Source organism: Phyllostomus discolor, chromosome 6 (assembly GCF_004126475.2).
Source record: "Phyllostomus discolor isolate MPI-MPIP mPhyDis1 chromosome 6, mPhyDis1.pri.v3, whole genome shotgun sequence".
Classification (NCBI taxonomy): Eukaryota; Metazoa; Chordata; class Mammalia; order Chiroptera; family Phyllostomidae; genus Phyllostomus; species Phyllostomus discolor.
Window position 1 is genome coordinate 132,642,005 of NC_040908.2, and position 14,636 is coordinate 132,656,640.

The 14,636-nt window shown below is 36.2% G+C and overlaps 1 protein-coding gene across 1 annotated transcript in view; it reads right to left on the reverse strand.

Moving 5' to 3' along the window:
• Positions 1-6,189: 6,189 nt before the first annotated feature.
• Positions 6,190-14,636, reverse strand: part of COPB1 (COPI coat complex subunit beta 1) — a 36,762-nt gene continuing 28,315 nt past the window's right edge. Inside the window, exons 17-22 of the mRNA XM_028516984.2 lie at positions 13,058-13,202; positions 11,940-12,059; positions 8,892-9,037; positions 8,062-8,151; positions 7,048-7,203; positions 6,190-6,577 (exon numbers count right to left, since the gene is read on the reverse strand). Coding sequence (XP_028372785.1) covers positions 6,518-6,577; positions 7,048-7,203; positions 8,062-8,151; positions 8,892-9,037; positions 11,940-12,059; positions 13,058-13,202 — 717 coding nt within the window. The 3' untranslated portion in view covers positions 6,190-6,517. The remainder of the gene's footprint in view (positions 6,578-7,047; positions 7,204-8,061; positions 8,152-8,891; positions 9,038-11,939; positions 12,060-13,057; positions 13,203-14,636) is intronic.

A 14,636-nucleotide genomic window follows, 5' to 3' on the forward strand; every position in this document is an offset into this window, starting at 1 on the left:
TTGTGGAATCCCACTCTACTAGCAGGCAGTTTGAAAACCACACTCTTAATAGTCATTCCTTTACTTACAGCATGAGTGATAGTCATACCTTTACTCAAAGCACAGGGTCGTTTAAAAAAAAAAGTGTGACCTGAAACAACTTCATAGAAAGAGAAAATTTTGATTATGATTCATTAAATTCACTTTTTAATGTTGTTGGGCTTTAAGAAATGGTTTGGTAGCTTAGCAGAGTTCAGTAATTTTCTCAGACAGACACCTTGAGCCAGATAGGCACTGCCCTGCTACCCTGGCTGGGGTCCTGTGCGGTAAGATTCAGTCCCTACCCTGTTATAAGAGAAGGCAGTACTTACAAGAGGATGCCAGCCAGCTCTCTGGGTGGACCCAGAAGCAGCTGAAGTTTCATCCACTCAGAGGCCCAAGAGATCAATATCACAAATCTAAAAATCACTCGAGTTGGATTCAGGGACTCTGCCAATGAATGATCTTAGCCACGCCCAGTGACCCGAGGTAGACAGGATTTATTTTCAAGATGTTCTAGTGACAGAACTGGTATATTTTGATTTTTTTTTAATCACTTCGAGAGTCAGGCAGTATGTCTGTAACATATCCTGATTCATCTTAAAATGTAAGAGACATTCTTACAAAGTAGTGTGTTTTCCCCCTAATGTTATTTCACTGGCACATGTTCAGTGAAATTTAATCCACACTGTTATCTTTATAGCTGCATGTTTGACTCATTTGGTCACTCAGCAAGTATTTATTGAACATCTACTATTTACTGGGTTCTCTTACACACTGCATATACTTACCATTTGGGTCAATACTCATTTTGGGGTACACCATCATTTTCAATTCTCCTTATTAAAAATATTAAAATCTTTGAGCCCCAGCCGGCATAGCTCAGTGGATAGAGCACAGGCCTGTGAACCAAAGGGTTGCTGGTTTGATTCCCATCTGGGGCACGTGCCTGGGTTGCAGGCCAGGTCCCCAGTAGGGGGCCACATGAGAGGCAACCACGCATTGATGTTTCTCTCCCTTTCTCCCTCCCTTCCCCACTCTCTAAAAATAAATAAATGAAATCTTTTTAAAAATCTTTGGACTTTTTCCTTTTTTTTAGGTATGTATGCCAAAATGGTATTACCAGGGAAGAGCTTGAACAGGTCAAGGAATTGTATAGCAACTGTTGCATGTGGTCAAGATTAAAGCATAGGCTTTAGTTTTAGAATTGTATGTGAAATTTATGGTTAGGTCACTGTAGCAGTCTAGAATAAAGATGGCAAAAATCTAAACCAGGACAATCTCAGCAGGAGTTAACAACAACAACAAAAGATTAGAAAAACACTGTGGAAGAAAGGGGAACAATGTCTGATGAGAACTAGGGGGTGAAGGTAGAGTTAAGGGTGACTGCTGGGTTTCTAGCATAAGTGACCAGAGAACACAGAGCAGAAGAACAAGTTTGAGGGGCAAGCTCAGTTCCATTTCATGTTGATTTTCAGGTATTTGTGGGTAGTATATAGGTGGAGATATTCCAGTTGATTATAAAGTTTGTTGAAGAAGTTGCTATAAAAACACAAGGCTTTTTCTTCCTCAGCACCAATTTCTTAAGCAGTCAGTTAACTACATTATTTCATTTTGCAGATAAAGAGATAGGCCCAGAGACACACATCTATTTTCAGAAAGCTACTTAGAGTATTGAGATTAGATCTAGGAAGACTCATTCAGGGCTATTTTAGACCACCCTACTGCATTTCAGTTTTGTATCTTGTTGGTTGTACAGTTGTTCAAAAATAGAGTCGTTATCTCAGAACCCAATACACAGAGAACCCCATATAAAAGGCATAATTCCCATTTGCATTCTTTTGTTCCTGCCTGACTTCTCAAAGAGATCCTGCCACGCTAGAGAAAATTTTTAAAAAGTGGTGTGATTGCTAGAAGTGACTTTTGATCAGCGTGAGCAACTCTAAATATCACATTGTTATTATAACCTAACTGCATTTATTTCTCAGATTGTTAAAGAATGTTATTTGGTTGTCATTCTGAAAGGAAACCAAACCAGTGTGTTCATCACAGGCCATTTATCCCATGAGATAAATGGATTGTGACAGTTACACGTAGCTGTGGTAACAATAGTTGATAAACAGAAGTGTCAACAGCCACTTAAAAAACTGACATGACAAATACTGTTACAAGGTTGAGGATCCGATGATACCTCAAAGGCTTCTAGAGAAATGAAGTTTCTTTTAAGTTACTGGTTTTAAAAACAAAAACAAAGCATTCAAGTACAGCATAAAATTAGGACCTAAATTCTGAAGGAGGGATCAAGATGGTAAGGGGAACAGGTTTGTTTTCTCTGTAGTGTAAGAACAAAAGGTGAATGGGCAAAGAAATGGAACGAGATTTACTATGTACCAAATAGTCGTAATAAATACACCATATCATGTCAACTTTATAAAGCAAACATTATAAGCACCTTATGAATGTGGAAACGGAGGCACAAAGGGATTAGGCCATGGTGGCAATGTGTGACTAGTTGCAAGGGCTTTGATGTCAGGCATACTGGCTTTACATCTGGGTTCAACTCTTACTACTAAGCCTTAATAGTAACTTATCCTCTGTGTATATTACTTACATACTGTATATACTTAATACAATTTGCTTATCAATACTCATTTTGGGTGTAATCACCATCAGTAAATGACATTAATATTTGCCTCATAGAGTCATCAGGAGGATTACATGTCATGGAAAAAGCACTCAGTGTTATGCATTCAATAAATCAGCTACTTACCATTGTCTAAGACCGCACAGCAAGTAAGTGGCAGATAGGACTCCACACTTCTTTTTTTTTATTCTAAACAAACATCTGCACTACACCTCATTAACTCACTTAGGCCCCTGATATCCGGGGGGAAAGAGCAGAGCCCAAGGAGGGGGACAAGCAACACTGATGATACATAAGAGTCTGGGAGAGGGCAGTAGGTAGGGAGCTGATATATCTGACTCTACTTTGAGGAAAGCATTCAGAACTGTTTGGACAAAAGACAACTATAATTAATTATATTAAAAACGATTTTGTTTATTTTTAGAGGGGAAGGGAGGGAGGAGGGAAAGAAACATCAATATGTGGTTGCCTCTTGCACGCCCCCTACTGGGGATCTGGCCTACCAATTCAGGCATGTGCCCTGGCTGGAAATCAAACAACCCTTTGGTTTGCAGGCTAGCACTCAATCCACTGAGCCGCACCAGCCAGGGCTAATTAATTTTTTTAACTATAATTTTAAACTGAATCCTGATTTAAGGGGAAGGTTTAGCTAAGAACATTTACCAGTGTGGAAGGCAAAAGTCACCAGTAAAACTACTTAGTTTACCCAATACATTGTATAGGTATTTCACATCTGACATTGAGTTTCTAAAAGTATTTTGATTCTCTTGTCTTTTCAGACATCCTGAAATGAGTACTTTTGTCTCCTACAGTATTTATAAATCACAAAGAAAAGTTTCTTACAGCTATCAAAATATCACTGAAAACAACTTTAAATTCCAATCACTTCTAATCGCTAAATAAAAGTAACTGCACAGAACCCCCTCTAGTGTTAAGACAGCAAAATACAATGGCCATTTAATTCTAAGATTTACAGATAAGTTCATTCAATTATTTACCTGTTATGTCCTCACTGGGTGTCAGATGCTATATTTATTTCCTTACTAGATGTTATGGTCCTAATTATATAGTATAGTCTTTAAAAAAATTTTTTTTAAAAATTTTTAAATTTAATTTTATATTTTTTAATCTTCATTCAAGGACATGCTTGTTGATTTTAGAGAGAGAGGAAGGGAGAAAGAGGAGAGAAACATCAATGTGAGACAGAAACATCAATTGGTTGCTTCTCTCCCATGCCCTGACGGAGAACCACACCCACAACCTAGGCATGTGCCCTGACTGGGAACTGAACCCACAACTTTCATTTTTGTGGGAAAATGCCCAACCAAGCCACACCAGCCGGACCACTATCGTCCACTGTGAGCAGCCACCACCTTTAAATGTATATTATATCCTAATTAAGAGAGCACAGTATAAACAGCTTCTCTAACCAGTGCTGCTATCCAATTGTGCAGTTTACATTAACCACACAAAGCTAATAAAATGCTATGGAAGTAAATAGCTTAATGTACAATAGATATGTGACAACTCTGTTAACACCTCTTTGTTTTCCATATTTAGGAATTTAAGAAAATTGCAATGTGAGCCAATTCGACCCCAACAAAAATGACCTGAATATGTTAGGCAGGCAATCTTCTCTAAAACATACAGCAGCATACTCTAGGACATACAGCGGCATAATTTCTTGAGATCTTAAATGCAATACTGATGGATTGTGAATACAAAACCAAAATGTTTAACATGATAAGTCAGTTTTCCTGTCCTACATTGTGAATAAATGTTCTATGAAAAAAGAATTCCCTGGTCAAATAAGATTAGGATCTGATAGGTTAAACCAAACTAATCTGCTTTCTTTATAGAAGTACTCCTGGAATTTTTTTAAAGATTTTATTTATTTATTTTTAGAGAGAGGGGATGGGAGTGAGAGAAGGAGAGATACATTAATGTGTGGTTAGTTGCCTCTCACATGCCCCTTGCTGGGGACCTGGCCCCCAACCCAGGCATGTGCCCTGACTGGAAACTAAGCCCTAGGCCCTTTGGTTTGCAGGCCAGAACTCAATCCACTGAGCCACACCAGCCAGGGCTACTCTTGGAATTTTTAGTATGCTAATGTGAATGATGAATTCCCAGTACAGGATAGTATAAAGTTTTTCCCAAACTTACTTGACTTTGAAATGCTCTCTCTCTCAGAAAACCTAATGATATCAAGAAATCTATGTTCAGCCCTGGCTTGTGTGGCTCAGTGGTTGAGCTCCGGCCTGCAAACTAAAGGGTAGCTGGTTTCATTCCTAGTCAGGGCACATGCCTGGATTGCAGGGCAGGTCCCCAGTAGCAGGCAATGTGCGGTTACACATTGATGTTTCTCTCTTCTTTCTCCTCCCTTCCCCTCTCTAAAAATAAAATAAATCTTAAACAAAAACAAAAAAATCTAACGTTCAATGGAGCATACTTTGGGAAATGATCTTATCCAAAAAAAGTTGCATCAGTTACACTGCTTCCACTAAAAATCTCCAGACTTTGACTCAATGCATCAACCCAACACCCAACACTCTCTTCCTACATCCCTAGTGTCTTTCATTGGGCAGCCACCTACTCTTTGAGATTTCAATACTCTGGAATCTCAAATGCCTGGTAATCCTCTGTTTCTTTTTGATTAAATAAGCAACTGGCTTCAAAGTTTATGACATCACACAAGATATCAATTTCCTTGACAATCCAAACAAATCATTCCAGTCTCACTCAAGTGCTGAAATAGGAGATGCTGCTTTCACTCTTTCACAGACCTTATCTATGGACTCTTCCTGAATGTAGCCTGAAGCCTAACTGTAAGACAGAGTGGACCAGTTAATGTTCCACAGAGCTAAGAGATCAGACTACTGCAATCATGCCCAAGGAAGGTAAGGGCCAAAAGGACAGCACAAGCAGCCTCTAGGGAATTCAGCTCAGAAAAGCGTTTGTTATCACAATAGGAGGTGATGGTGCCCCACTTGGTGTAAAGTGAGAAAAAAGGGAGGAGTAAAGCAGGGAGGCATCATGGAAACAGAATAGCTTTTTCAATCCTCTGGAGTTAAATTCTCCCAATGTAGCTTCAATAACTGGCAGGAACCAATTAATTCCTAACAAATATAAAGGAACACCCAGAGCGAAATGTGAATGAATAAAATCTCTTTTGGATTATCTGTTTTTCATAATTATTCAGGATAATTAGAATAGTATGTTTATTTCAGTCAAGATTCACAATACTACTCTTTTAAACTGAAGCTGGGTGTGTTTTCTCAAGTTTTTGGATACTTTTTCCTGGAGCTAAATTCCAGAGGAAAGTCCTTTATAATATAATGAGGCATTTTTAGAAATGCTGATGTTAGAATATTAAGTAAAACTCAATCAAGTAAACCAAGACCTGTCTCATTTCACATCAGTAGGTTTGTAAATTCTCTTAATAAAGTTCATATATACACAACTCAAAGTAATTCAAATTTGTAACAGAAATCTGTAACGCAAATAAAAGGAATCCACTGCTACATAACTAAAATTATGTAATTATACATTTATTTATAAAATAACAAAAGATTTAGGAATAGATCTGTTTATTGTACTGTGAAAATGGTCTTGGTACAATGAGAAACATCATATACTTTGAAGACACCATTCAGAACTGTTAAGACAAAAGACGAACTATAATTTTAAACTCAATCTTGATTTAAGGGAAAGGCTATAAATTATTGGCTGCAATGCATTCAGCATGAACTCAGATCCTATATAACATAAAGCATGAAAGAGTACAAAAGATGCTGGAGTCCAATAAGCCCATACCTAAATTTTAGCTGTAAAGCTGCAAGGACTTTTTGTTTATTCTTATATACTGGTTTTCTTCTGAGACAAGTTGATTTTATCTCCAAGACTTAAGGCCATGCCCTGTAAACAAGAATGAAAATATTTATAATTATTGACACGACGTAAAACCAGCAGGTTATTCTATCTTAACCAAGCCCCCATTCAATAATACAACCTTTGACAATGAAACCACGGACGTACAAATCAGATTCACCAAAACCACCTTACTTGGTTAAGTACTTTTAGTGCTAGATTTACAGGCAGTTACTAGATTTATGGTTTGGATTTCAAAAAAACTCTAAAGAACCCATTTCACAAATACCCCATGGGAATCGATCTGCTTTTAAGCAAATATCCAAAATAAGGCCCAAAAGGTGAGTCATTTTAATAAATCCGAAGGTGTATTTCTATTCAGAGAATACATTACATATATATGCATCTACTAGCACAAAACACTAGGACAGAGAATACTACACACAGAAACAAAAAAGACATCAATTCTTCCTCCTCTTGTTCAATTCAGGGACGATCTCAATAAAAGCAACTGTTACCTGACTCTTCGCACGAATTCTGATGTGGCCAGTAACAGGGGCCTCTGGTCCCTGTTGAATAGGCTTCTCAATGCTGACATTTGCAAGTGCATCTTCTCCAAATATGGACCGAGCATAGAGGTTGGCTGCCATAAAGCCACAGTAACCAGAAAGTGCCTGGAAGAAATTTGTGATAAATTCAGTACTCTACTATTACTAAAGAACTTACATGTAAGCAAGACTGAAGAACACAGACAAATTATCACTAAAATAGTAGTTATCATATGGTAGTGAGCACATGACTGTATAAATTTGTCTAAACTCATGGAACTACACATGTAAACAGTATGGATTTTACCATGTCTATATAAACCTGAATGTAAAGAAATAACACTTATCCTAACTTGTATTTATACATTCTCTGTTTACTTATAGTTGTTTGACTGCCATCCACATCAGACCTAAGCTCCATGAAGAAAAAGATTTACTTTAATTTTGTTCATTACTGTATATCCAACAGCTCACAGAGTACTATTGGACTCACTTATCTGGCAGCAGACATTCTTTTACTGATAAAACTAATATTATAAAAACTTTATTTTTTCTTTCTGGTCTTTTTTTTTCATACATACACAAACATAGCAGATAAGCAAAGCATATCAACAATTTTCTACATAAACAGATATATTGTATCCCACAAGAGGAGCCAACAGAAGACATCATGAATATTTTCCAGCTGAGTATCAGAAATTATTTTGAAATAAGCTTTTAGCTGAAAGGGATAAGACTGAAAGAGAAACTAATTTGACGATTCACCTGAGTCCCTGCACTAGGAACAAGCAGACTGATATAGTGCAGAAGAAAGAGGTAAACAGATTCATACATGCTATGGGATAACTTCTTTTAGCTAGTCCAGAAAGACGCTGCTTTTCTCATGCTGAATAATAGCAAAAATACACTACAGGATATACAAGAAGCCTGGAATCTACCATATTCCTCTCTATTGGATTTCAGAAGGTCTCGGTCAAATCTTACCTTCTCTGGAGTAAGGCATTTCATGTTGGTTGACTTTAATATGTGTTGTAAATAGTCATTTAAATCAATTATATTTGTGTTAACTGTCACCTGTAAAGACACAGAAAAAAGTCAAAAAGATTGTAATTTCTTTAAAAAATTTTTTTCAATATCAAACAATTGTACTAAAAGCAATACAAGTACATAAAGATACATAAAATCATATTACACTATTTTCTTTTTTCTTCACCTATGCAGGTTATAATTCTTACAATAAGCAAGTTGTGAATTCCTTATATTGGGATTGAGAAACATCACTCATATGTCATATGAGACCATTCTTCCAAGTATTTAGTGAGGAAGGATAGACAACAAAAAAAATAAATGACATCTATAAAACCCAACAAAATGCAGGATGATATCAGAACTTTCAGATATAGATAACTTCGCAGAAAATCAACAGAGCACTGCATCTAAAGTATTTCTAATAAAAATCAAGGCTCAAAGAAAGTTGTGCAGCAAGCCACTGACTTTGTAAAGCCTCTTTTGGATACCAAATCCAATGATAATGTATTATTCATACATACAAGAAATGGAATATTGTCTATATTGTCAATCAATCAATCAACCAATCAATCAGAGTAATTATACTCTCACAGATTTCCAACAGCTACTTACCAAACTAACTTGTGTGACTTTCAACTAAGGCTAATTTGCAAGAATAGATACTGAAAGACTTTGTTTTTCACATCTGACATTTTTTTAACAGGATTAATTTTCTAGAAGAATCCCTCAACACTAGCTAAAAAGAAACAAAAACAAGGAGCTCGAATAAATCTCCCAGAACTAACTTTGTTTTCCCATTCAAATTCGGCCCACATCTGACGGAATTCAGCATCTGTGCAACTTGCAGGCTGGATATAGTCCATGATGTCAATGTGAATATCACTAAGGACCACACAATTTCTGTCACTTGCTGCTCCAGAGACATCATAAACTGCAATATACACACAAAAAACAATTCTCAATCACCAGAGGCAAATTTTACTTTAAAAAGTTTTAATATTTCTAAGTAATAATTATGGTACTAAATATTTATATAATGCTTACTGTACAAACATTGCTGTATTCTAAATGCTTTACAAATAGTACTTGTTTAATATTCACATCAATCCTATGTTACGGTATTATCTTCCAACTTACAGATGAAGAAGCAAAAACAAAGAGAAGCTAATTAAGTTGCTCAAGGTCATAGAACTAATAAGTAGTAAGAGCCAGGATTCAAACTCAATTGCTGTATGTAAGGCACACCAGGAGAATACACAAATAGTAGTGTTCTCATAGTAGGTGCTTAAGAAATTATTTTTAAAAATATCTTTATTTATTTATTTTTTAGAGAGGGAAAGGGAGAGAGGAGGAGAGGGAGAGAAACACCAACATGTGCCTGCCTCTCACATGCTCCCTACTGGGGACCTGGCCCTCAACTCAGGCATGTGCCCTGACTGGGAATCGAACCGGCGACCCTTTGATTCATAGGCAGGCACTCAACCACTAAGCCACACCAGCCAGGGTTAATATTTTTGAATGAATATTGCTGAGCCATAGTACTTCATGATATAAGATTATATGCTTCTATGACTATTTTTTCCACGGTATAAAGTTATAATCTCATTGGAGCCTTCCTTTCCTCCTAGCCTCATCTCTTCACATTCCCCCAACTTACCTACTTTCAGAGAAAACTGAGGTTACCAAGAATATGTTTCTTTAATTTTCAGCCCCACTTCTAAAAATAAATGTATCTTTCTCTGAATCCACTCTCACCTTCTTGCCTTTTGTATCAGAGAAGTGCTGCCCATTCTCTTTAAGGTTAATATTTCCTGCCATCTGTGATCCCTGCTTTGGTTCACCAACCATTACCTCTTTTACTCTGTCTTTACCTTTGCATTCTCTACTGACTTGCTTCCCTTATAATCATCCTATGAACATACTCAAGACATTCTCATCTTAAAAAAATAAGTCTCCCTCATCCTTGATTTCTATTCTAATGCTCTCTCTCACTCATATCAAAACCGAGGTCCTACACTCAGAACAGTCTGTATTCACTATCTCTATTCCTCTACCTCCTATTTAGTCTTCAACTTATCACCACTGCCCAAGACATGGACAAGACAAATTTTAGTATCATTAATCACCAAATCCAAAGGATCCTCTCTTTTAGATTTCATGTTATTTGACCTTTTACCAGTGCAGACATTTCTTGAAAATTCTTCCTGCCTTCTCTTCCCACTCCTCAGACTCCTTTGTAGGCTTCTCCTCCTCTGACCAGGCTGTCACTATCACTGTTCTCCTGGACTTGGTTTTCAAATCTCTTCTCTTTTCAATTTTAAGTCCCCTTGGTTATTTCTTCTACTTCCACAGCTTTTAAACAAATATTTACCTCTGGTTCAAGTTCCAGACTTATATCAAAATTGCCCTGGAATATCTTCAGATACTTTATTACTCAACCTGCTCAAGACTTAACTTTGTCTCTCAAATTTGTTCTTCTCTTCTCTATATTCCTTGTTTTAGTGACTGACAAACATAAACCCAATTAGGAAACTGGAGTGTAAGTTATCCCTGAGCCTTTTGGTGGTCTTCCTTTATTTGTGTCTCCTCCCTTCTTTTCAGTTGTATCTTTGAAAAATGCCTCTTGGATTTTTAAATAGAATGTTACTCTCCACTAGTACAACAAAAGGCTATTTGAAACCTCAAATAAAAAAGAAATCTGAGTGTTACTTTAGCTACTTCCTCTTCAGTCAGGAACCATGTCCTGGGCATTCTAGTTCCTTAATATCTATTATCCTTAGCCCTTCTCTCCATCCCAACCACTACTGAGTTGGCTCAAGCTCTGTCATGTCTCACCTGTGCTCCTACAATAGTCTACTAGTTAATCATCCTGCCTCTTCCAATCAGTCTTCTATAGTGCTGTCACAGAAACATTTAATCATGTAACTCACTTACAATTCCTCAATGGCTATCCATTTATGTGCAGGATAAAGTACAAAATCCTTAGCATGGCAAGTAGAATATAGCTCCCACTAACTTTCTTAAAGTCATTTTTTTCTACCACCACCCTCTGGTCCATGTAAGCTCCAGGTATAAACATGCCTTTGTTCCAGCTGAATCCCTGTCTATCTGTAGAACACTTACTGATCTTTTAAAACCCTACTTGAGAATTAACTCTTCCACAAAGGCTATCCTGATCTTCCCCCTCCACCACCCCCATGTTGAGAGAACTAAGCTAACGCTTCATAGATTCCCACAGGCTTCTTTCGTAACAGTTACCATTATGAATTGCACATATCTACTTTACATATCTGTTTTCTGTACTCGCCTGTAAACTGAGGACAGAGATCGTTTGTTTCTTACCACGATAGACCCCACCCTACTACAGAAATTGCTAAAAAATAAAAATAAAACCGGAAAAGTTTATTGACTGAATGCCTCTGTAGAAGCTAGTCCTTTGGTGACTTTATAACAAATGCTTATGCAAAGTTGAGACCAAGTTCCAATGTTATCCTCTGATAACATGCCATTGGCCTTTACAAAGCCTTCCATACTGTTAGCACTTTCTCCCATGACCCCAGAGCACATAGTAGATAAACTAGCTCCTGTCACATTGCATTGTAATTATATATTTATTTATTTCCTCCTCTTGCTGGACGGTTTCTTGAGGACAGTGACTCTATCTGGTTTATTTCTGTATATCTAAAATATAGTACAGTGCTTGGTACCTCAGCAGGTGCTCCATAAATGAACAGATTCAGGTTCTGTCCTCAAGAAATGTCACACAGTGACTCATTACAATAATTCTTTAATACAAGTATTCAAACACCACATGCTGTAAAATAATGCCTTACCTATGTTACCAAATATTATTCCATTTTCTGTTGATGCTACTTTGACATTAGCTTTAATGTTTGCAAAATCATGAGGAGCAAGTGTCAAAGGAGATGGCTTTTCTACAAGTTTCAGATCCCCTGAAAAAAATTTAGACATAGTTACAAAGACATAAATATGCACCTCTCAAATTGTAAATTTTTTAAAATATATGCAGCTTAGTAGTTTCTAGCAAAGTAAGAAACAAGAGAGGGTTATGATTCAAATATTATGAGGACAAAATAAAAAAATCATTTAATACATTATTCATATCAATATGCACTTTCTTTTAAAAGGTAATAGTCTCTTCAGAATAATTCTATATTTAATTCATGTGTGTGCACGCACGTGAGTGTGTCAGGGTCCTTTGGGCACACCATTTTATTTCAAAGAATGATTATAAACTTCTTAAAAAGCTTAAGTCATAAACTATATAATCCATTACAAAGAAAGATAAAACAACAGAAAGATGTAAATTCTTAGAAACGTAGTTCTTTATACAGACATCAAGCTGTGCTGAGGGCAGAAGTATATTTTCTCTTGATAGCTTCAAGAGTTACTCTTGTTAACTCTTTAACCCATGTGGAATTTACTAGGGGCACTGCACTGTTCCCGTACACAATTTATATTTCACAACTTCAAAGCCAGATGTAGAAGTGTCGAAAGTCTGATTCCTGTTTCTTTAATAAGAAAAATAAAAGACATTTCACATTGCTAAATGTTAAGGATATATTGCTCTGGCCACATGTAGTAAATATTGGTTATAGACTCAGAAAATACTTAGTTCTGTACTAAGGAAATTAAAAATTTAACTAAGCTACTTGGTAAATCTGTAACTTAAACAGCTCTTATTTCTATTTGGAAAAATTTGCATTTGCAATCGAGTTCAGTGAATATAAAGCATAAGCATAAGAAAGTACCACAGAGCTTCCGAAAACTGGAGTTGAAAAAGACGAAGTATTAAGTGTAATACTAAGCCTTGACTAAAATGTCACAAAGGGCTCAAGAAAATTCTTATCCTAAAATGTGTGCACATCCCTTAATAATCCGTCATACAGATTTACTATAAATATCCTTCCTTTACGGTAAACTTGCTCACCTAGAGTAGCTAACTCTAATGTGCAGTTCTGTAAAGTGTCACTGGTTTGGTTCACAACAAGCACATCCAGGACGATATCATACTGGTTGACATGAACATAAGCTTCTGCATATACAGGATCTGAGAAACCTGTCAACTGGGTGACCTGTCAAACAAAAATTAAGAGATAATCAAGTGACTGAGACAATTTAGCCAAACATACTCTAGCCAAATGATTAAGTCTGTTAGGTAATTAACAGATGTGCTTAGATTAGACAAGTCATTTGGAAACAGGTATAATAAAATTGTTTTGTAATGCAGTCACAGTAAATCAAAACAGGGACGTTAGAAATAACAGGCCCTAGAGTTTATATTTCAGTACTAGAAAGACATTAAATATGCCCAGCAAATACATTAAACAAACATACAACTTAGGAAATAGATATGGATACATTTCAGTTAAATCCCTCAGCATCTAAACTCACTAGAAGTTCTCCAAAACTCAAGAACCCAATAAAATTCAGATCATGTGGCAGTCCCTGCTACCCAAGTTCAGGAATGAAATAAATAGATTATATAACAAGAAATGTGTATAATTCCAGGAAGATAATTTTTTAAACATTTCCCCCCAAATTTTTAAAACACATCCGAAACATAGCAGTTTCAGGACATAATATTGTCACCAAAAACACAGACAGCAAATGAAATAATAGATAAATGGAAGTACATCAAAATTAAAAAATTTTTATGCATCAAAGGGCACTATTAACAGAATGAAAAGTAACTCACAGAATGGTAAAAACATACATGCAAATCATATATCTGATGAGGGACTTGCATTCAGAATATATATAAAGAACTACTATAACTAAACACAAAAATAAATAAGCAACCAGATTTAAAAAGTTAGCTGAAAGCTTGGATAGACACTTCTCCAAAGAAGATATACAAATAGCCAATAAGCACATGGAAAAATGCCAAATATCACCTAACTTTGGGGAAATGAAAATCAAAACCACAATTAGATACCAATCCATACGCACTAGGATGGCTACTATTTTTTTAAAAAAGGAAAAGTGTTAGCAAGGACTGGGAGTTAGAATGTAAAATAGCTGTTATGTAAAATTAAAGTGGAATTACTATATAATCCAGCAATTCCACTTCTGGTTATAGCCCAAAAGAAATGAAAGAAGAGCCTTAAACAGGTATTTGTAAATTCATGTCCATAGCAGCATTATTCAAAATAGCCAAAAGGTGAAAGCCACCCAAGTGTCCATTAACAAGATGAATGGATAAACAATATGTAGTATATATTCACAAAGAAATATTATTAAGCCTTAAAAAAACATTCTGACACATGCTACAGCATGGATAAATCTTGAAGATATCAAGTTAAGTGAAATAAACCAGTCACAAAAGGATAAATATTATATGATTCCACTAATGTAAGGTACCTGGAGCAGTCAAATTCATAGATAGAAAGTAGCATGGTGGTTGCTAGGGACTGAGGAGAGAGGGAATAGGGAGTTATTTAATGAGTATGGTGGAGTCTCAGTTTTGCAAGATGAAAAAAGTTCTGGGGATGGATGCACAATAATAT